This window comes from Fukomys damarensis, unplaced genomic scaffold (assembly GCF_012274545.1).
Source record: "Fukomys damarensis isolate Sample0158 unplaced genomic scaffold, DMR_v1.0_HiC HiC_scaffold_39, whole genome shotgun sequence".
Classification (NCBI taxonomy): Eukaryota; Metazoa; Chordata; class Mammalia; order Rodentia; family Bathyergidae; genus Fukomys; species Fukomys damarensis.
Genome location: NW_022900951.1, coordinates 128,564,217 through 128,585,925, shown reverse-complemented (window position 1 = coordinate 128,585,925; position 21,709 = coordinate 128,564,217). Strand labels below are relative to the sequence as shown.

The 21,709-nt window shown below is 39.8% G+C and overlaps 1 protein-coding gene across 4 annotated transcripts in view; it reads left to right on the top strand.

Moving 5' to 3' along the window:
* The window catches only part of Tmlhe (trimethyllysine hydroxylase, epsilon), a 94,811-nt gene extending 82,607 nt beyond the window's left edge, over positions 1 to 12,204 (top strand). For all 4 annotated transcript variants that reach the window (XM_010614315.3, XM_010614314.3, XM_010614316.3 and 1 more), the window contains 2 exons: positions 10,541 to 10,679; positions 11,373 to 12,204. In XM_010614315.3, coding sequence (XP_010612617.1) covers positions 10,541 to 10,679; positions 11,373 to 11,504 — 271 coding nt within the window. In that variant the 3' untranslated portion in view covers positions 11,505 to 12,204. The remainder of the gene's footprint in view (positions 1 to 10,540; positions 10,680 to 11,372) is intronic.
* The last annotated feature ends 9,505 nt before the right edge of the window (positions 12,205 to 21,709 follow it).

Genomic DNA, 21,709 nt, shown 5'->3' with positions numbered 1-21,709 from the left:
AATAATAATAATAATAATAATAATAATAATAATAATAATAAAGAACTTTTAAAAATAAGACCTCTCAAATTTAAAAACCCAATCCAAAAATGGTCATCTGAGATGAACAGACATTTCTCAGACCAAGAAATAGAAATAGCAAATAAACATATGAAGAGATGTTCAACATCACTGGTCATTCGAGAGATGCAAATGAAAAACAACACTGAGATTCTACCTCTCTCCAGAAAGTATATTTTAATGATAGCTTGTATATACAAGAAAAGAACGGGTAGGGTAGAGAGATTTGAAATGGTGTGAGAAAAAAAGGAAAGAAGGTAGAGTTGAGGAGGATATATTAATGGGAAATGAGAGAAGATACAGTGATATTTAATCCAATTAATGAACTAACAGAAACACTAATTTAGCAAACCCCATAAAGTAGCCCTTGGTGTGGGAGAACACATGAAATGGTAAGACATGGTAAAAGTAACAGCAGTGACTAGCAGTTGTGAACATATAAAAATATACATCTTTTAGAAATATACCCAGAAACAGGATAACTGGATCATAAGGTAGATTGATTTTTAATTTTTAGAAGACTCTCCATAGTATCCTACATAATCACTGTACTAATTTACATTCCTATTGACTGTATAAAAGTTGCGCTTTCTCCACCATCCTTTCCAGAATTCATTATTTTTTGCCTTTTTCATAATAGCCATTCTAACTGGAGCTACGTAGTATCTCACTGTGGTTTTGATTTGCATTCCCCAGTGATTACTGATGTTAAGCATCTTCATGTGCCTGTTTTGCCCTTTGAGGAATGTCTAGTTAGTTCTGTTGCTGGTCCTTTACTCAGTTATTTGTGTTTTATTTTGTGCCGTATCACGATTTGTTTTGTTATTGAGTTCTTTGATGTTCCTTATGTTATGAATATTAACCCTTAACCCCTTGTGAGAAATACAGTTTAACAAGCTTTCCTCCCACTTTGTAGGTTTTTCTCTTCACTCTATTGTGGTTTCTTTTGCTTTCTGGGATTTTTTTTTTTGATGAAAGAGTTTTTATTATTAATTCAATCTCAGTATTATTACTGAGTCTGGTTAGGTTATCGATAGGTTATCTGTTTCTTCATAATTCAATCTTGGTAAGGTGTATGTGTCTAGGAACTTGTCCATTGTCCTAGAGTACCAAATTTTTGCCATATTGTTGTTCACAAAAATATCTAGGGATCCTCTTTACTTCTGTGATATCAGTTGTAATGTTTCCCTTTTCATCTCTGATTTTATTTGAATTTTTCTCTCCTTTCCTTAGTCTAGCTAACGATTTGCTATTTTGTTCATCATTTAGAAGAACCAGTTCTTTGTTTCTTTGATCTTTTGTGTCGCTTTTTCATCTCTGTTTCATTTATTTCTCATCTGAATTTTATTATTTCTGTCCTTTTACTAATTTGAGGTTTGATTTGTTCTTATTTCCCTAGTTCATTCAGGTGCAATTGTAGGTTGTTTAAATTCTCGCTAGGTGTTTTGAATGTGTTAAACTTCCCTCTTTATTATTTTTTTTTTCCTCATTGAGTTTGTTGGTACATTTTAGGTATACAGTACAGTTACATTCATTGTTGGGATCTTGCATCTTTACATGACAGGTCTTGGTTCTCATTTTTTCCCCTTATCCCTGCCCTCCCTTCACACTCTCCACTCTCCTCTATTTATAAAGACTTTGTTTCCATTATTCCTTTTTCTCATATTTTTCTTGTCCCTTATTTTCTTTTCCCCACCCTTCCCACTTCCCCTATACCTTTAGCCCTTTTCCTCCTATTTCACATTATCAGTTATGCAATTTGTATATAGTTATACAATTTACCTTTCTAGTTTTTCACAGCAGAGACTCTATTCGGTATTTACACATGTGTGTCTTATTTATTTCACTTAAGAGTATGGCATCAATATGCATCCATTTTTCTATGAATGACTAGTTTCTCATTCTTTATGGCTAAGTAGTGCTCCATTTTATAGAAAAACCACATCTTTATCCAGTCTCCAATTAATGGGTAATTTGGCTGTTTCCAAGTTTTAGCTATTACAGACCGTGCCGCTGTAAAGATGGGAACTTCCCTTTTAATGTTGCTTTTGCTCTGTCCCATAAGTTTTGATATGTTGTGTCCATTTTCATTTCTTTCAAGATTTTTTAATATTTCCTTTTAATTTCTTTCTTGATCTATTGGATATTCAGGAGTAAATTTTTGAATTTTCACATATTGTTATAGTTTCCAAAGTTTTTCTGGTTATTGATTTCTAGCTTTATTATACTTTGATCATAAAAGATACTCTGGGGCCAGGGATTTAGCCCAGTGGTTCCACTGCCTGCCTCGCAAGTGCAAGGTCCCCTGTACCAAAAAAGGAAAAGATACTCTGATTTCAGTTTTAAAAATTCCTTAAAACTTGTTTTGTGGCCTGTCATGTGACCTATTTTAGAGAATATTCCATGTGCTAATGAAAAAAATATGTAATGTGCCGCTGTTGGATGGAATTTCTTATATAGATGTCTTCTAGGGCCATTTGGTCTAGGGTCCAATTTAACTGTAATATTTCCTTGTTGATTTTTCTGCCTGGTGATCTGTCCATTGCTGATGGTGGAATATTAAAGTCCCCCAATATTATGTATTGTAGTCTATCTCTTTCTCTTTAGATCTATTAATATATGTTTTACATATTGGGACTGCTCGATATTGGATACAGATATTTTTAGTATTATAAATTTCTTTTGCTGAATTAACCCCATCTCATCACATAATGACCTTTCTTATTTTACCCATTTGATTTAAAGTCTATTTTTTCTAAAATGTCTACTCTTGCTTTTTTTTTTAAAGTTCATTTCATAAAATATCCTGTTCTATTCCATTTTCAGTCTATGTGAATCCTGAGAGGTGAAGTGAGTTTTTTGTAAAGAACATATAGTTGGATCTGGTTTTTTTTTTCAATCCATTCAGTCTGTATTTTATTTGTAGAATTTAATAATGGATTAATAATGGATTATGAACATTTAAGGTAATTTTTGATAGTTAAAGTCTTACTACTGCTATTTTGTTGTTTGTTTTCTAGTTTGATGATAGTAACTTTCTGTATTTTTTCCTCTCTTACAGTCTGCTTTGTGGTTAAGTGGTATTCTCTAGTAATGTGTTTTGATTCATTGCTCATTACCTTTTGGTTTGTCTGTTAAATATTTTTGTTGTGTACTTACAATGAAGTTTATAAAAATTCTTTGATTATAGTTATTTTGAAATTATACTAATGTAACAGGAAGAGAAACAACTGAAAGAGGTAAAAATATTAATAAAAAACTCTACACTTGCACTCCATTCCTCTCTACATTTTGAACTGTTGACTTTGTCTTCCTATATTGCCTATCTCTTAGCATACAAATGTAATTTTTTTATTTTAATTGTTTTACTTTTCAGTCTTCAAACAAAAGATATGAATGTTTTACACATCATGTTTTCAATATTATAGTACTCTGGATTTGTCTCTATAATTACTTTGGCTAGTGAGTTTTATACTTTCCTGTGTTTGTTTTTTCCTCATTAGTGTCTCTGTTTCAAGCACTCTTTCCAACAAAAGTTCAGTAGTAACAATCTCTTTGGATATGTGTTTGCCTGGGGATGCCTTTGTCTTTCCTTCACATCTATAGGATAACTTCGCTGGGTACAGTATTGCTGCTGAGAGTTACTTTCTTTTAGTACTGACAAACCTCAGGCTACTGTTGCCTGGGATGTAAAACTTCTGCTTAGAAACCTGTGGTCAGGCAAGTTGGGCCAACCTTTCTCTTTCATCCTATGACAGTTTTGAGGACCGTCTCTTCATCTTTAACCAGTAAGAGCTTAATTATAATTTTTCTGCTAGTAGATTTGGCTGAGTTATATATAACTGGTGATCTTTTCTACATTGTCATTTTTATCCTCCTTGTTCAGGAAGTTTTCTGCTACTCTCTTTGAGTAAGCTTTTTACCCACTTGGAATTCTGAAATCCCTCTTCAACCTCAGTAGCTTGAATATTTGCTCTTTAATGGCACAAAATTCCGATAAACTTTCTTCATTCTTCTTTGTTCTTTTTTCTCCTCCAATTGTATATTTTCAAATAACTTATCATTGAGCTCAATAATTGTTTTGTTTAATCTATTTTGCTATAGATGCCATCTTTACAATTTTAATTTCACTAAATAGTATACGCTGCAGTTTATTTATGTTTGAATTTTAAATTACTTCAACCTCTCTGTTAAGCTTCTCCAGTAGAAGAGGGAGTCATTTGTCTTCATTTGCTTGATGCTTGTTGAGGCTCCTTAAAAGAATTATTCTGAATTTCCCATCCAAGAGTTTGCAGCTACTGGTTTTTGGCACCTTATTTTGTTTGCTAATTGAGAGCATGATTACCTAAAAGTTCTTAGCACTTTTGATGTATGACATGATTTTCACATTGAAAGTTTAGTATTTATTCCAGTCTTTGTAATTGCCTTTGTTTATTAGTAGTAGCTCAGCAGCACTGTACCTGCCTGGCAAGCACAAGGTCCTGAGTTCAATTCCTGGTACCAGAAAAAAAATTATGCTAGAAGTACAGAGTGCCTCGTGCCTCAGTTTATCTCAAATCTGCAGTTGCTTTGCTCTCTAATGAACTTCAAAAGTGTTTAAAAGAGTAGTCCAAACCTGCTGGCCTCCACCTGTGGCCGGGGTAGACCGAGGTGCCTCATTCACGTTCACTGGCTGTGTTCAGGCACCACGGGATTCTGCCAGCTATAGGCTTCGCTGTGAAGTGAATGGCTCCAGGCTTCTACGCCACAACTTGTCACCTCCCTCTTTTTCTTCCTTCAAACAGACAATTGCTTTCTGGGATTGGAGAAAGAATCCAGTCAGTAGTTCTGTGGCTGCCAATACCATAATACTGGGTTACACCTTGAGCCTACAACCTGCTGAGACCAGTGTAGCACTGGGAAGAACCAAGGCTTACTTTGTTATGGAACTCTTGCTGCTGTGGTGGATGTAGGGCCCCAAACTGCTGCAGTTAATCACAAATGATGGTGGCCAGAATAGTGTGACTGACTAAGGATACATGTCTCTACCTACCACCAGAGTGAGTCCAGAGGTTCTGTCTGCATTGGACTGGGACTGGAGGCCATTAGGATCTGCTCAGTGTTAGATTTTCAAATAACTGATACTGAGTTCTAAGACATAGTTCTATACTCACTTTCATGAACTCCTCTCTAGTGGGAGGGGTCTTGATCTTCTGCTACCCCAGGTTAGGATATTGCTGGTGAATGCAGTTCTAAGACTATCCACACTGATGCTAACTGCGCCATGCCTGAATTTCTCCGATGCAGAAACCTACACAGATTCTGGCGTGCATCCAGGCCCACAGTGCAGCTAACAGTGATGTAAGCCAAAACACAAGTCTCTTCATCCAGGTCACAGTTGATCTAGTGCTCCATGTGCAAGTTCTGGCTTGGTGATAGGAGGCCTTTGTTTTCTGCTTGGTACTGAGTCTCACCATGGATGGCCAGGCACTGAGCTCAAAGACAAAGTCGTGCTGCCTTCCATGTCCTGCTCTTCATTGGATGAAGTCTTAGTCCCCCTTCTTCTGCTTGATGTTAGAGGAGGGGGAGTAGAAGCAGTCCCTGGAAATCCTGGCCAGCATGTTTACAACCACTCAATCTGTGGGTAGTATCCTGAAATTAGAAACAGTGGGCTCTGAAGGGCATTATATTTCAACATGGTGGGCCTGGTGCATAGAGATTCAAGTCTTAAGGCCTGTACTCAAATCCTTCTCCCTCCTCAAAATGGGAAGCTTCTTTCCATGTTGCACTGCTTGGAACTGGGGAAGAGGTGAAGTGGGCCACTCTTTCTTTCCTGCTTTCTCTAGTACATATCTTCTTATTATACTAAAACCTGGCACTGTGATCTCTCAGCTGGCTTCCTTAGTTCTTATTAAGGTAGCTTGGTGCTGTTCAAATTAGTATGACTGTGGAGAGACGATCACTGAAAATTCTTACTCAGCCACCATCTTGCTCCCATTCCAAATGATTGATTTTCAAATGTTAAACCAACTTAGCATTCCTGGAATAAGCACTATTTGAATGTATTTGTACACATACGTACTCTGCATGTGTGCACATGTGTATGTGTACATGTATTAATAGCATGAGTTCAATCTGGTGATAGAAACTGAATGGTAGGATAAATGGGAATGTCTAGTATAAAGAATTATGAACTGTTAAAAAATAGAAACTATAAAATAAGAGGAAACAACAGTGTAGTACCTACCCTACAGCTAAGGCAGAGTATCTAAAGGAGAATAAGAGAGAGAGAAAGAAAGAGAAAGAAAGAGAAAGAAAGAAAGAAAGAAAGAAAGAAAGAAAGAAAGAAAGAAAGAAAGAAAGAAAGAAAGAAAGAAAGAAAAGGGGAAACCTGGATGGGGTTCAGACCTTGAAGAAAGTGTTTTATCCACCTTATAGTGGAGAGGTTTGCTGGCTCAGTGAGGATGGACCTGGTCTTCAGTTCCTGAGCAAACAATAAGCCAACTTCTGGAGTCTAGGCAAGAAAGCAGACCTTCAGCAGCTTGCAGTGGAAGTTTGGGTGCCCGTGAGAGTAAAAAGACTTCAGAACACGTGGATCGCAAAAGGTGGGAGTTAGGAGTGAGAGCTTGCAGAAAGAGTGACTGCTCAGTGTGACTCACTGAAGAACATAAGTGGCTATGGGCTATGTGCACATCATGAAAATGTCCCCTCGGGGAGTCCAGGCAGGTGGCTGAAAGGAAGCAGTTGCAGATAGGTGGCCACAGGCAGGCTGTGAGGGGTCTCTGGTTTATTGTGTTAAAGCTGTGAAAAAGTTATCACCAGGCTGAGTCTGCAGAGTTGCATATGGACACAAGTTCTGGCTTAGAGGCTGAAGGATCTACTAGATTTCTTTATACCCACACCATAGAGCCCCTGCCAGAGCCCAAAGCATCAGAAAACCACTTTCTGTTTCAGTGTCTCTCTGGTACCTTTTTCAGAAAAGTTTAGCATTGTGTTCACTATAAAGAAATAGTTGAGACTGACCTGGAACTCGCTATGTATCCCAGGCTGGTCTCGAACTCACAGTGATCCTCCTGCCTCAGCCTCCCGAGTGCTGGGATTACAGGCGTGCGCCACCACTCCCAGCTAACATTTTTTATGTTCTGTGTATAGACTATAGTGAAATCAGATTCTTTATATTTGTAATTTTTGGTCTTTTTCCTGTTTAGTCTAGCTAAGTTTGTCAGTTTTGGGGTTTTTTTTTCAAACAGCCAACCTTTTGTATGAATTCATCAAATGCATTCCACCCAATCATTGAGCTCTTCTTACTTGTAAAATCTTAATCAATTAATAAGAGGGATAGCTTTGCTGAACCCTCCTAGCTTTCCTCATTAGTAAATTTATTTGCTTTCCCTTACTGTACTTCCAAGTCTCTCTTGCTTCATATCACAGCAGAAGAAAGACAATAATATGATAACCTCATTTTGTGGAAAAGTCCAAAGATAGTCTTACTCTAATCAAAAGAACATTGCACAACCATTTTGCTAGTTTGGTAGACTTGGTTTTCCACTATTGGTCTTAGAAAACAGTATCGTTTAATTACAGTGAATTTATACAGAGTGAATACTAGATCCCTTGGGCAAATCATGGAGCTTTGTCATTATTTTTCTTATTTATATAGTAAGATAGTAATTGTATTTATACTACTTATCTCACAGGGTTGTTAGTCAATAAGATGCTATAATGAAAACACTTGTAAACTGTAAATCTCTTTGAAGTCATGATTATAAGCGTGATCTATAAAAAATGGCCTTATGAACAAGAATGTGCAAGGATTTAATCAATTTTTTTCTGCTCTCTGGTATAAACAGTTTGTTAAACTATTAGGGAGATTTGATTTCAAAACCCATCTGCTATCCATAAACTCTGTGAGAAATTTAATTTCTCAATTTCCTTTTCCCTTTGGAGGTTCAGTACATCTTTTTTCTGGGATGATGGAAAGAATAGGTGAAATAATATTTGTGCAAATTCTTAAAGAGCACTAAATAGTTCTGAAATAATAATGGGTGTCGTGACCCTGATGAATACTACAAGGTGTGATCCAAAAATACCGTGAATGTTTAGATTTTAAAACATTAATTACAGTAAAATGCACACTGCCATTAATCTCCATGAATACACATTGCCTCAAAATACTCCCTCTCACTTCGAACACTTGTGTTCCATTTTTCTTGCCACTTTCAGAAACAATTCTGAAGTCTTTTCCTGAGTGTCTTTAGTTGTACTGTTGTGGCTGCTTTGATGTCCTGAATCGATTCAGAATGTTTACTTTTGTGGTCATTTTGACTTTGGAGAACAGCCAAAAATCACAGGGTGCCAGACCCAGTGAATAAAGTGGGCACATCATAAAGTTTCTTTCCATAGGATGGCAGTCAGCAGCATCACTCACCATATTCTTTGTCACACCTTGTAAAGATACTCACAAAAGTAGATTTCCAGAGCTGCTTCAGAAAGTGACAAGAATAATGGGACAAGTTTGTCTAAAGAAAGGGGGAGTATGTTGAGGAGACTTAATGACAATGTGTTTTTTACTATAATATTTTAATTTAAATACATCATATCATTTGATCTCCCCTTGTATGTTTTCTCATTCTATTCTCCCTGAGGGCATGGCTTTGTAAAGCCTGGGAGGAGACAGGCTTTTATTTTCTCATTTGATTGTCACACTATTGTATTTTTCCATTTGATTGTCACAGTAGCCCTGTGAGTTCCACTAAGCAAATGTTAATGTGCTTGTTTTATATATGAGAAAACTAAGAATAGTGGCTTGATTTGTACTAAAACCAATAAACACTCTCTAATAGCCAAAAAGAGCGCCATTGGACATGTGTTTCTCTTTGAAAAGAATGTCTCTAGCAGCATCTGTTAACACTAAGCATACACATAACTCACACACCCAGAAATTCTAACAAAAAAAAGTCATGAAATAGAGTGTTCATAGCAGTGCTAGTTGTAATAGTTCCAAACTGTTGTAATAGTTCCAAGCTGGAAACTACTCAAATGTTCATTAACAATAGAATAGATAAATTGTGATTTGGTCATACAATCAAATTCTATACAGTATCAAAAGTGAATAAAATACTGCTAAATGATGATGATTCTCCTCAACATATTATTAAATAAAAGAAGCCATCAGAACAGCATAACACCTCATATATAATTTGTTTTATAAACAGGCAAAACTAATCCTTGGTGATAGAAGTTGGAGTAGTAATTATCCTTGGGTAGGGGAAGGAGTATAACTAGAAAGGGCGCAAGGGAAGGTTCTGGGGTTCTGACAATGATCTATTTATCTGGATGCTGGTGATAAGTATGTGATCCCATCATGAAAATTCATCAAGCCTTATTTGTGTGCTTTTCTATGTGTATATACACAGTACTATACTTAAAAGTTAATTTGTCATAACAAAAGTGAAATCCATTATCTTAGCCACAGTTTTTCAGTGGCTTTCCACAGTTCTCAGAAAAAGAAAATCCAAAGTTCTTACCATAACTTGCATGACTACATATGATCTGGTCCCTGGTTATTTCTTCTACATCATTTCTTCCACCATTATCCCCCTTGTTTAGCACCAACCGTACAACCTTCTTGCTGTTCTACAAACACGATAAAATACTCCTTCACCCCAAGACTTTGTACTCACTGTTCTCCGCCTGGAACACTTTCTTCAGCTTGTCACATTGCTGGTTTCTTATCATACAGGTACTGTTTTCAGCATGACTTCTTCAAAAGGCCCTCACTCAGCACTCTAACTGAAACAGATTTCCTAGTCACTCTTAATCGTGTAACACTATTTTTTCTTCCTAGCATATGTAGCTGGCTGAAACTGTCTTGTTTGTGTATTTATTACTAGTTTATCATTGCTCTTCCTCAACAGAATATAAAGTTCCCAAAGGCTGAGTTCATATCTGCTGTGTTCATCTTTGTATGTTTAATGCCTGACACACTGCCTAGCACATAACATGTGCTCCTTTATAAATGTCAGTATTGAATGAATTAGGATTCCTGGCTGAACTATCCACTATTTTATAACTGAAATTTCTCCCACAAAGGGAGGCATTTAAGAAGTTATAAGTCATTCTACTGAGCCTGTCTTGCCCATATTAACTCCATGAGGTGCAAGCTCAGCTCAAATCTTTCCCCAGTGTTTCCATGAACTTTGATTAAAAAGGGCTTACTCCATGGGATGTGCTTTAGAGAAAGCATTGTATACTAAGATGAGAAAAAACCAGCTGGAACTTAATATCCATCCCTTACCCTCAGATTCTCCAAACAACAAAACATGATCAGCAAGCAGTGGAGTTCCTCCCTTTGATATTGTATCCCTAAGAGAATGTTAATTTATTGTCACCTCGTCTGTGGAATATTATACACAAAGAGAGCCTAATAGAAAACAGCTCGGTAAACAACAGCTGTTTGATGATGTGTTTCAGATCTTTCTTTCTCATGATTCCATGTTAGGTACAACAACTATGACCGGGCTGTTATCAATACTGCACCTTACGATGTTGTCCATCGTTGGTATACAGCACATCGGACTCTAACAGTTGAGCTGAGGAGACCTGAGAATGAGCTGTGGGTCAAACTAAAGCCTGGAAGAGTGAGTCCTCAATCCTAAAGCTGTCAAGTAACCTTGCTATACTGAAACAGTGAATAAGGGTGCTTGTTCAGTATGTCTCACAGTGTTTCAAAGGAAAAAGAGAAAACAGCCCTAGGCGTTGGCCCCAGTCTTGCCATCCACAAGGACCTGGAAGCAGGCCCCACTCCACTTCTAGGCATCAGTGACTCTGAATGATGAGGGAATTTAATCCTTAAGAGTCCTACCAGATTCATGATTCCAGTTTTTGAATTTTGATATGTTCTCTCATGAAGTATATCTTCCTGTAGTGAATAATATTTTCAGCTTAGCATAAAACATAGTAAAAGAGTATAGCCCTAAAAAAAAGAGTATAGCTCTTTCAGAAAGTAAAAGAATTGCCAGAAAGTAAGAATTAAAGAAAAAGAAAAACTAATTTACCTAACTTGCTTTGAGAAGAAAAAAAAAATACTGAAGAAACATAAGCTCCTTAAGTGCAAGGCCTATTACTTATTTTGCTTTGTAATTTTCATTTAGCGTGCTACATGATTATATAGATCTGAGTTTCTAAAAGTCTGTTTCATTTTAAAAGAAAAATCTCATTAAATGTAAACGAAGAACAGCCTAAGGCTTTTCTTTACAAATCATCTTTGCTAATTTAGGATTCCTTTGGTCTGCCCTCATTTGATGATATTTTCTATTTTTACTCATTCACAGGTCCTATTCATAGACAACTGGAGAATCCTACATGGCAGGGAATCCTTCACTGGCTACCGTCAACTCTGTGGCTGTTATTTAACGAGAGATGATGTATTAAACACTGCTCGTCTTTTGGGACTTCAGGCTTAAAATTGAGTGTAGTGGAATTATGAATACACTTGGTACCTCATCTACCAAAATTTCACATCAACAGGGTAGTATGTCAAAATCTGCTTCACATTGTTTCCTTACCCTTTCCACAAAACAGAGACATTTTTATACTTTAGTATGGGAAACATGTTAAAGGAATGAGGCTTCTGAGTTATCTCATGTCAGCCATCTGTAGTAGGGTAGCACTCTTCCCAAAGATATAACATGATCCCACTTGTATTCTAAACCTTTTAATAAATTTTTGTTTCTGTATCTCAAAAATATAATCTCCATATTAAAAGGAAATCAATAATGCTCTAGGTGAAATTTTCTTCTGACTAGATCAGTTACGATGACATGCACTCCAGAAATGACAAAATATTAACAAAGCAACAATTTGCAAAATGTTTGGTCTTAACATCCACATATTAGGGAAAACATGTTACTTGTCTTTCTTTTTTACTTATTCCCCTTAACATAATGTCCTCCACTTCTATTATTGTTCTGCAAATGACAGCATATCACTTTTCTTTTTTATACCTGAATAATATTCCATTGTGTGTATGTGTCACATTTTCTTTATCCATTCATCAGTTGACGGACCCTTAGATTGTTTCCATTTGCTATTGTGAATATGCAGCAATAAACGAGCATGCAGATATCCTTTTGGTTTGCTGATATTTTCTTTGGATATATACATAGAAGTGGGGCAGCTGAGTGACATGGTAGATCTATTTTTAGTTTGTTGGATATTCTCCATGCTGTTCGAAAGAATTGCCGTATTAATTAACTTCCCACCAACCATGTACAGTAATACATTGGTACTTGACTGCTTAGAAACGTGAAATTTGGCATTTGGTGCATTTTGCCATGAAAGTTTTGTCTCAGTACTCATTTGTTCGGTACTCAAAGCACAAGCTAGAACTTGTCAATATCAGATGCCTTGTGATTCACTACGCTTTGCAGCCAAAACACTTTGTTTGGTACTTGTTTTGGGGGGTACATGCCTTCCAGAAGCAATCAATCATGAGTACGAAATTACACTGCATAAGAGTTCATTTGTCTCCATATCCTGACCAACATTTGATATTTTTTACTTTTTAATAACAGCTGTCCTAATTATGATAAGGTGCTCGCTCATTGTGTTTTCATTTGCATATACTTGATGATTGGTGAAATTGAGTGTCTTTAACATATACATCTTGGCAGTTTGTATATCTTCTTTAGAGAAACGTTGATCTAGGTCTACGACCCATTTATCAATCAGGTTGCATGTGCACTATTGAGTTTTTGGAGTTCTTTTAATATTCTGCATATCAACTCCATGTCAAATTACTATGGAAATATTTACTCCCATTCTGTAGATGGTCACTTTACTCTTTGCTTTGCTTTGCTATGCAGATATACCTTCATACGCTAAATATCTATTGATAACCCAAAGACTTCTTCAGCGTGGGTTACATCTACTGATACTAATTATATTAGATATTAAGAGAGAAATGTACAAAATTCAAGAACATGCTAAAATACTTCCCTTGGCTGTCAGAAAGGTAGCATCATATGCCTTAAGTCTTCTGTATGCTCAAGAGAGAATGGAAGTAAAAAAAGTAAATATTATTCTAGTGTTGATATGAAAATAGTTGGATACTACATACATAATAAAAGAGAAGCAGAGATCCTATCCAGGTATCAACCGAACATGCTTTGAGAACCAATGGACCAGTGGATCTGTTAGATGCAACAGTCCTTTACATATAATCATGAGTTAAAGGATTTAGTTGGAACCATACATTTTGCATTGTGGTCTAGTAAAATTCCACACATTGTAGAAATTGCATAGTAGAAGAAGGACAGTGAAAATATGAGAACTTAATTTAAATACAGTACTTTATGTTCTAAGAAAGATTATCTACATTTCAATAGTATCTCATGAGACTAAAAATCTAAGCTACAACACTTGGTAAAAAGCTTTCAGTTTAGGAATGATGTGCAGAATAACTAGAGAGGTTTTGGAACCCTATATGTGATAATCTCTCTCTCTCTCTCTCTCTCTCTCTCTCACACACACACACACACACACACACACACACACACACACAGTGACAAACAAATACACATGCATACTGCTAAGAGGCAATGTAAAGGGTTACTCTGTAAGATGTTCATAGTACCCATCACAGTAGACGGTGTGCCTCTAGGCAAATAGAGATTCCTATCCTAACTTGTATTTTGACAACTTGATGTCAGGATTTCATCTGTTTTCTTTCATTTCTGCTGATCATTTTTTGTCTTCTCTTAAAATACTATACTAGGCACGTGAATTGCCAAGATTTGAATGGGTCAAATTTAGTACCTGACTTTCCGAATGGCTTTGTTTATGAATGGTGGAAAAGAGAGAGGTAGGGGAGGTATGAGGCTTCTGTTACTCTGGCTTTTATTGAAAGTGAAGCTGCACAGTCACCACACTGACCACTGCAGAATGATGATGAAAGAGATTCTAGGCTAGGATGCACACAACAGAAAGAAAACATTACTACTGAAGCTAGGATTCACAGAGGGAAGAAAAGGTAGTATTTTGAAAGAGAACAGAGCCTAATCTGATGTTCTCAGGGAGTTCCTGGGCCACATTTGGTAGTTTGTGCATTTATTTTATCGATACACCCAATGCTCCAAAATGTGTTCCAAAAAGATTCCTGTGTTTTATTTGGACTATGTAGGAATCTTTAGGTGTCTCTCACGAAGCGTGCTTTCCTCTTTGGTCAAAGGGTTGATGATAAAGTTGGAGTTTTGGATTATCCCCATTAGCAATCAGAACAGAAGTAATAACGTTTTACTATGCACTTTTTTTCTCATTGCTATGATGCACTCCTAAAATACGTCACCATTAGTCTTTCTTAGGATGTGTACCTTTTGGGGAAGTTTTATATAAATTAGCCTTGAAGATCACACTATAACTGGGATCAGCCGTCGATCTGTGACAATAAAGTATGTATTCGTGGTAAAGATGAGGACCAAAAAGATCAATTTTCTCCTTTAAAGAAGGATCCCCCTCCCTTGCTAATGAAATGACTCGTTAATTCTTTCACTGTTTCCCCCCCTAGCTTTTCCACCCATCCTTCTCAATGATGAGCTCCATTCAGAAGAAGAAAGAGTTAAGGGAATGATTTGGCTTTTCATTACGTATGGTGCACTGAAAACTTTCTGTATGAAATGCCTTTTTTTCACATCGCTTCCGGGTGTCCCTGAGTATACAAAGCCTGGATCTATGCCTACCAAGCCCAATGTGGAGTGACTTTTACCTTTTGCTCCTAACATAGTGCCTTACGAATAAGTAGTAGTTTCATAACACAGAATGGTTGGAAGAAGAATAAATGAATGAGTACTCTTCAAACAAACTCGTTTTAGAAATCACATTCTCTGTATGTCCTTTTGTGTTTGGCAGCTGAGTGGCACTGAAGCGTGCTCACCTTCTTCTAGAAGGACCAGCCTTCCCGGCTGCCCAGGACTGAGGGGTTTCCAGGACTGCAGAACTGCACTTGAAAACTAGGGGAGTCTCACACCCACCAGGACTGTTGGTCAGTCACCTTACCATCTTCTCTTTTTCTGGCGGGGTGGGGGTACCGGGGATTGAACTCAGGACCTTCTGCCTGCGAGGCAGGCAGCGGAACCACTGAGCTAAATCCCTGGGCCTCGCCTTACCATCTTGCTGCTAGCTATGAATTGTTCTTGACTTTTCATCACTGTTTCCCCTTTATCTCTAAGCATTCGTGCATCACAGATTCTGTGGTCTGAAAAAGAAAAAGGAGATGTATGAACTATGGTGTGTTGTGGTGGTTCTCACAGTAGAGTCCCGACACGAGCAGCACCAGCATCACATGGGAACTTTTTTTAGAAACACACACGTTCTGACTCAAAACCATTCTACGGGACGTGTCCGTGCCACTGATCTCAGGGTACTCCTTGGGCTTATCGGACTTTCACTCACAGAGCTAGCTCCTAGCTCATTGGCTTAGCTCCTAGTTGTGGCCTCGCCCCTGTAAGCCCGTGTGCCTCATCAGGGCCAAGGAAAGACCCTGGCAGAGTTCGGTGGTACTTTTTTTTTTTTGTCAGACTTACAGCCAGGGATTGGTGAGTCTATGGGCAGCTCCTTTGTAGTCCTTGGCTTTAAGCCCTGTACCTAGTTTTTTGTCCTCTCTGTTTCTCTGAGTATTTGGGGGCCACTATGCCTTGCCGGAACTTAACTTCTGGATACCTTGCTTTGCTTCCAGACCAGCAAGGCCGCCGCTCAGTATGGGGACAAATAGCTGGTAGGGTTTAAATTAATTAATTAATTAATTAATGTATCAATGTATTTACGTATTTATTTTCTTTGTGTGTTTGCCTGTTTGTTTGCTTTTGTCTTGACCATACCCTTTTGAGTGTATCTTTTTATATTTTGCCCATCACCGCCACGTGTTTGGCGTAGTGGGCTTTCTGTACCAGGAACTCACTGAACCGATCTTGAAGGGGAAGTCAATGAAAACCTTTCCCATGGGGCTCTTACTCTTCCCTAAATTGAGCTTGCAAAATATGACTGCACACTTTCTTGATTTGAGCTTGTCTTTCCGTCTCTTTCATGCCAGGCCACAAAAGCAGTATAAATGTCTTAGCTTGATTAGTGGAATCCAAGCTTCCTTCCCGGAAAGGGGAAAAAAAAAAAATCAGGCATCTTTTACAATCAAGATCAATCCTGTTTGAACCATTTTGGTGTGCAGCGTAAGATTAATAGTGGTTTTCTGTTTCTTAACTTTCTGTCTGGGTAAGTAAGTGTGGCAAATTTATCTTCTGCACACCCGAAGATCACAAGGGCCAGTGTTGTGTAAATCTGGGAAGATAGTGAAGGCTTTTGCCTATTAACTCCATCTTTCTCCACAGTCTACCCTTTGAGGGTGGCCACTCCTGCAGTTCGGCTACTCAGTATCCACTTGCTTTCTGGCCCCTCTCTGATGCCTTGACGGAGGCAATATACTGTGCCATAGAAAAAGCACGGGCTTGGAATGACCTCCGCCTGAATTCCATCTCGGCCCCTGAGTAGGCTGGGGAATTTCAAGAAGCTGCTTTCCTTCCTTGAGTCCCTGTTGCTTCATAGGAAAAGTGGAGCTAATGAATGCCATCTACCTGAAGAAATAGCCGTGATGAAGAGTGAAATGAGATCATATGGATAAAGGGTCAACCTACGGAAGGCAGCATGCAATAAACTCTCAGTACTGAGCAGAGGGAGACCGAAGAGACTCTGGAGAGAGGAGATCATTGACGGAGGGAGGCATCTGGGGAGGGAGGATGTGATGGCCCAGAGCACAAGTGGAAGTGACAGCTTCAGGTGGGGCAAAGGACCTTAGTCGCCCAGTAGGATCGTAAGGAAATGAGTGAGATTTGGTTGAAGACTAGATTCAGTTCATCGTTACTTTGCAACTACTACATCCACGGTGTTGTGCTGCGTAGTGTTCATTTCTCCCAAGAGATTTTGAAGCAACTACCATGTCCCAGGCCCTGTGCTAGGTGCTGGAGATACTGAGATGAATCAGACAAAGTTTCAGTCCTCAAGGACTCCACAGTCATGGAGCAAAAGCAGCCTCACAACGTAGGATGATAAATGCGGTGAAAACTGAGCACAGGCCGCTTTGGGAGCACAGAACAAGGGACACTATAGAGTACTGGGAATTAGACAGGCATGAAAATGCCTATGGAACAAGACAGACTGCTCCATGGGTTCAAGGGCAGTGAGATCTCATCCAGCGGGGCTGATCTGCAAAGGTAACATGAAGCTAGGTGGTCTTTGATTTGAAACTAAAGAGGAGGTCTGTAGTTTCTCTCAATTTGCAGTGATGTGGAGGCTGCAGGTTGCCCACCAAGAGGGCGAAACAGATGGAAAGATCCAGAGGAAGGAAACTGTGAGAGGACACATCTAGGGAAGAGGGAGAGGCCCTGGATGAATGCAGAGTATGCCACAGCAAGCACCAGAAGGTGCTGTTGGGAAGCAGGAAGAGGATGAGATTAAAAAATGTAATCGAAAAAAAAATTAAAAAAAAAAAGTAATAGGCATTCCAAAATGCATCGGGCTCGAACTAATGGGTTGTATAGAGGACACCAGGCTGAAAGTAGAAACTTGGCTCCGTACTAGGCCCCGCTCTGCCACAAACGTGCCCTTGCTATGATGTATGGCAACTCAACTATTGTCTGAACCCTCGTCTCTTCATCTGTCAACTGGTCGCAAGAATAAACTTCCCTTCCTACCTCAGGGGGATGTTACAAGGAGCATGGGGCCAGTGCACATGAAAACATCTTCAAAGTGGTGGTGCACGCAAGGAAAGGCTTATGAGCGAGGAAACGCATGTGCTGGGAACATATGTCAACCAAATAGCCAGAGGAGCAAACGTACTGAAATATTCTCCTACGGAAATCTAACAAGCTCCCCCAAAGTAGCTGTTAGGTAACATGGTGAGTGAATCGACTCCTATTAATCTGAATGTCTATACACATCAAATTTACACAGAATAAAAATGAATTTATACTATCCTGGTACTCTACTGGCGATGATGATATCATAAAATGGGAATCACTCTTTTGGAAATGTAACAGCTCAAGAGGACTTACAAAAATGGGCGAATTTTCAGTCATTCTTCATTTGCTCAATGAACAATCGCTGACCACCCTGCTGCTCCGCTATTGATCTGGTACAGTGGGGAGCAGACAAATACAATCCCTGCGCTCGAGGAGATCTCCTGCTGTGGAAGACAGGCATATATTAACAGTCATTGTCAGTACCAGGTGCGTTAGTCGGTTTTCCCTGAGACACAATACCCAGTGCCCACAACATAAAGCAAAAGAGGTGTTAGGGCTGTGTCCAGATGTCTCCCCAAAGCCTCGTGAGGTCATGGGTGGGGCTTTTTGGAGGTGGCTGGATCTAGGGCGTTTGATGCTGGGATTAAGGTTGTGTGTGGTTACTAAATTAGTCCACTGATTGGTTTGGCACAGTTCTGAGTGTGGATAATGGGAAGGCCCACCCTGGGTGTGGGCGGCACCACCCAAACGGTGGGTAGCCTGGATGGACATAAAGGGATAGAAAGAAGGCAGACCAGTTGCTGCTTCCTCCCTACTTTGCTGCTTTGCTGCCTTCCTGCTCTCTGCCCGCCATGAACTACCTCTCCCCTGCGATGCCCCTCTGCCATGCCACCCTGCCTTGGAGCCAGCCATGAACTGAAACCTCTAAAACTACGAACTGTAACCTTCCTCCTTTAACTTTGGGTGTCGGGTATTTTGACTCAGCAATGAGAAAAGTAACGAAGACTACACTTTCAGAGGATTTGGTCTACGGTTGACTGGCTCCAAGGCTGACACCTCATGGCGGAAGGGTGTGGCAGAGCAAAGATGCTTAGTTCACCGCAGCCAGAAACAATGCCAGAGAGGAAGGGGCCAGGGACCGCTCATAGTACCCAAGGTCACGCCTCCATGATCCACCCACATACACCCCAAAGTGTGCTTTTCTAATCTGCTAAGCGTTTCTGAATCTAATTAAGTTGACATATCAGGATTAACCGTCACATTCAACCCCTTATCAACTTGATGCCCAAGTACATCTCCTTAAACCATACTTAACCTCCAAACAAACACAATTAATAAGTTAATTAATCCTCCTAACAGGATGAAACTGTCCCATGGATAACTGAGAACACAGCAATCCCTTCCCCAAAGTCTAAACAGTCCCAGCATTGCCTAAAAAGTCCAAGTAAAAACTCGTATACATTTTATATCAAGGGGAAGTTTGTGCCCTTCTCCAGCAGGGGGCCCAGGGGCTCCCTTCTCAAATGAAAGCTTGACATTTTTACAACTCTGTGCCTGCCAGAGTTGGGGGGGGTCGTCGTCTTACTGATTCCTGAGATGCCCGTAAGGCATCTTTCTTCTTGTCCCTGTACACAGTTCTTGGTTTCTTTTTTAGTGGTGCTAGTCTCTTTCAGCAACCACATCTCCTTTGACCCCGACTTCACACGTGCTTCCTTTTGGTCCAAAATTCAAGTTTTCCAAATTTTTTCTGCTCCGCTTTTTTCCCCTGATTCTCACTATTGATCTGGCTAAAAACGGCCAGACACTTGCCATAGCCACAGCCTGAATGTTCCATCAGCCCACCACCCTTATTCTCAGTCTCCTTCAATGTCTCAGGATGCGGGCAAAATGTAAACATGTTTTTTTTGTTTTGGTTTTTGGTTTGTTTTGTTTTTGTTTTGCCAGTGGATGACATACATGGCTTCCAGTCCAGTCACCAGCAGAGCACTTGTTCCCAAGTGAAACCTCTTCAGCCGGGCCTTTACTGTCCACATTCCCATCAGTACTCTATCCTTCTGAGCTCTGACCAGGATCACCCACCAGGCTCTTCTTATGTCATTCTAAGACTTCTCTAGCCCGCATCTCCAAACTTGTCGAAACTCCTCCCACAAACCAGTTCCAAGGCTTTGTGGTCAGGTATAGTCACAGCATTAGCCCCACTACTGCTATCAAGTTTCTCTATTAGTCACCTTTCCCCTTGCAAAGGCACAATACCCAACACCCAAAACTTAAGAAAGAAGAGGTTTACTTTGGCTCATGGCTCAGAGGATTCAGTTCATGGTCAGCTGGCTCCAAGGCAGAAACATCATGGTGGAAAGGTATGGTGGACCAGAAACGCTCAGTCCTTGGTGGCCAGCAAGCAGAGCAGGGGAGAAGCGCCAGAGAGGGAAGGGACCAGGGACCATATATAGTACTCAAGGCCGCCCAGACACGACCCACCCGGACACACCCAAGAGTGGACTTTACTTTTCTTAATCCAATCAAGTTGACGTATCAGGATTGATGGTCACACCAGGTAAGCACAGAGGGAACTGTGGCGGCTCTGAACAAGGGCACCTAAACCGGTCTTTAGCAGCTGTGGTTATGCTTGTCTGAAATAATACCATTGCCCCAGTTTGACATGTGAGGAAACTGAGGCTTAGGAGAGCAAGTGACACAGCCACTACTCTCACTCGGGCCTTTTAACTCTGAGTCCAAGTTTTTTCTTCCTGCCTAGCGACGACTGCCTCTTCTGCTTTGTAAATGCAATAAGCATAGTGCAGTGATAGTGTATGGCAGATGATAAATTCTGTGTGCCCCTGCCCATCCTAGACTCCTTGCTCCTTTCCAGAGACAGACAGGAATTTGGGGGCTAGAGCACCACCATGTATCTAAAACATTATATTTCAGCTATAAAAAGGGAGTATAATAAGTCTCTATAAGCTCTCACTTTGAAAGCTCCTCAAGATTCCAGGACTAGCTGGGGATTTAGCTCAGTGGTGCTGCTGCCTGCCTTGCAAGCCCAAGGACCCGAGTTCAATCCCTGGTACCCCCCCCCAAAAAAAATCCTAGGACTAGAGTGTACCAATTTGCACACACACGTGCACATGAGCGTGCATGTGTGTATGTGTGTGTGTGTGTGTGTGCTCACTCACAATGCACACAAATGCCTGTGCATGGGAATTTATAGTAGGGTGGGTTGGGAACGTTAGCTCCTACCTTCTCAACAAGTGTGGGTAGACATAAAATGAAAAGTGAGCCCAACAAAAAGGAACTTGCAGAAGAAGAAAGGTGAAAACCAGTGAGAGAAAAGGGTTCTCCGGAGACTCCGGGAGAGTGGTGTTTTCCAGCCATATCTTCTGCTTCGCTGGCAGTTCCTTTAAAAAAGTATATTTAGGGAAAGTGAGTGCTTTCATCACAGATGGAAAAATAAATTTCTGGAAATGTCACAAAATACATAACCTGAAATCCCTCCTTGCTACGAAACAGCTAGAAAATCTGGATAACTGTTGGTCTGTGGTCGCCAAAAATGATAGTCTATGAATATCTGGGAGCCTCTGTTGCCGTGTGTGACTGTGGCGCTGCAGAGGACAAAAGATTACTCAGAGTCAAGATTCATTCAGATCACCGGGAGGCCCACAGGGGCTGATTCACAGAGACTAAAGTCTCAGGAAAATGGCCCTGAGCTGAAACCTCTGTGACTATATATTTGTAACTTAAAGATGTGAGAACAAAGATGCAGAAGAAAAACATTTGTATAGGAGTTTTTGGTCAGCGGACAGGGAAGGAACAGAATGGCTTGCTACGTGACACATGTACACATGTCGACTTGGTTTAAGTAAGCTTGTTGGGCAGGAAGCTTATCA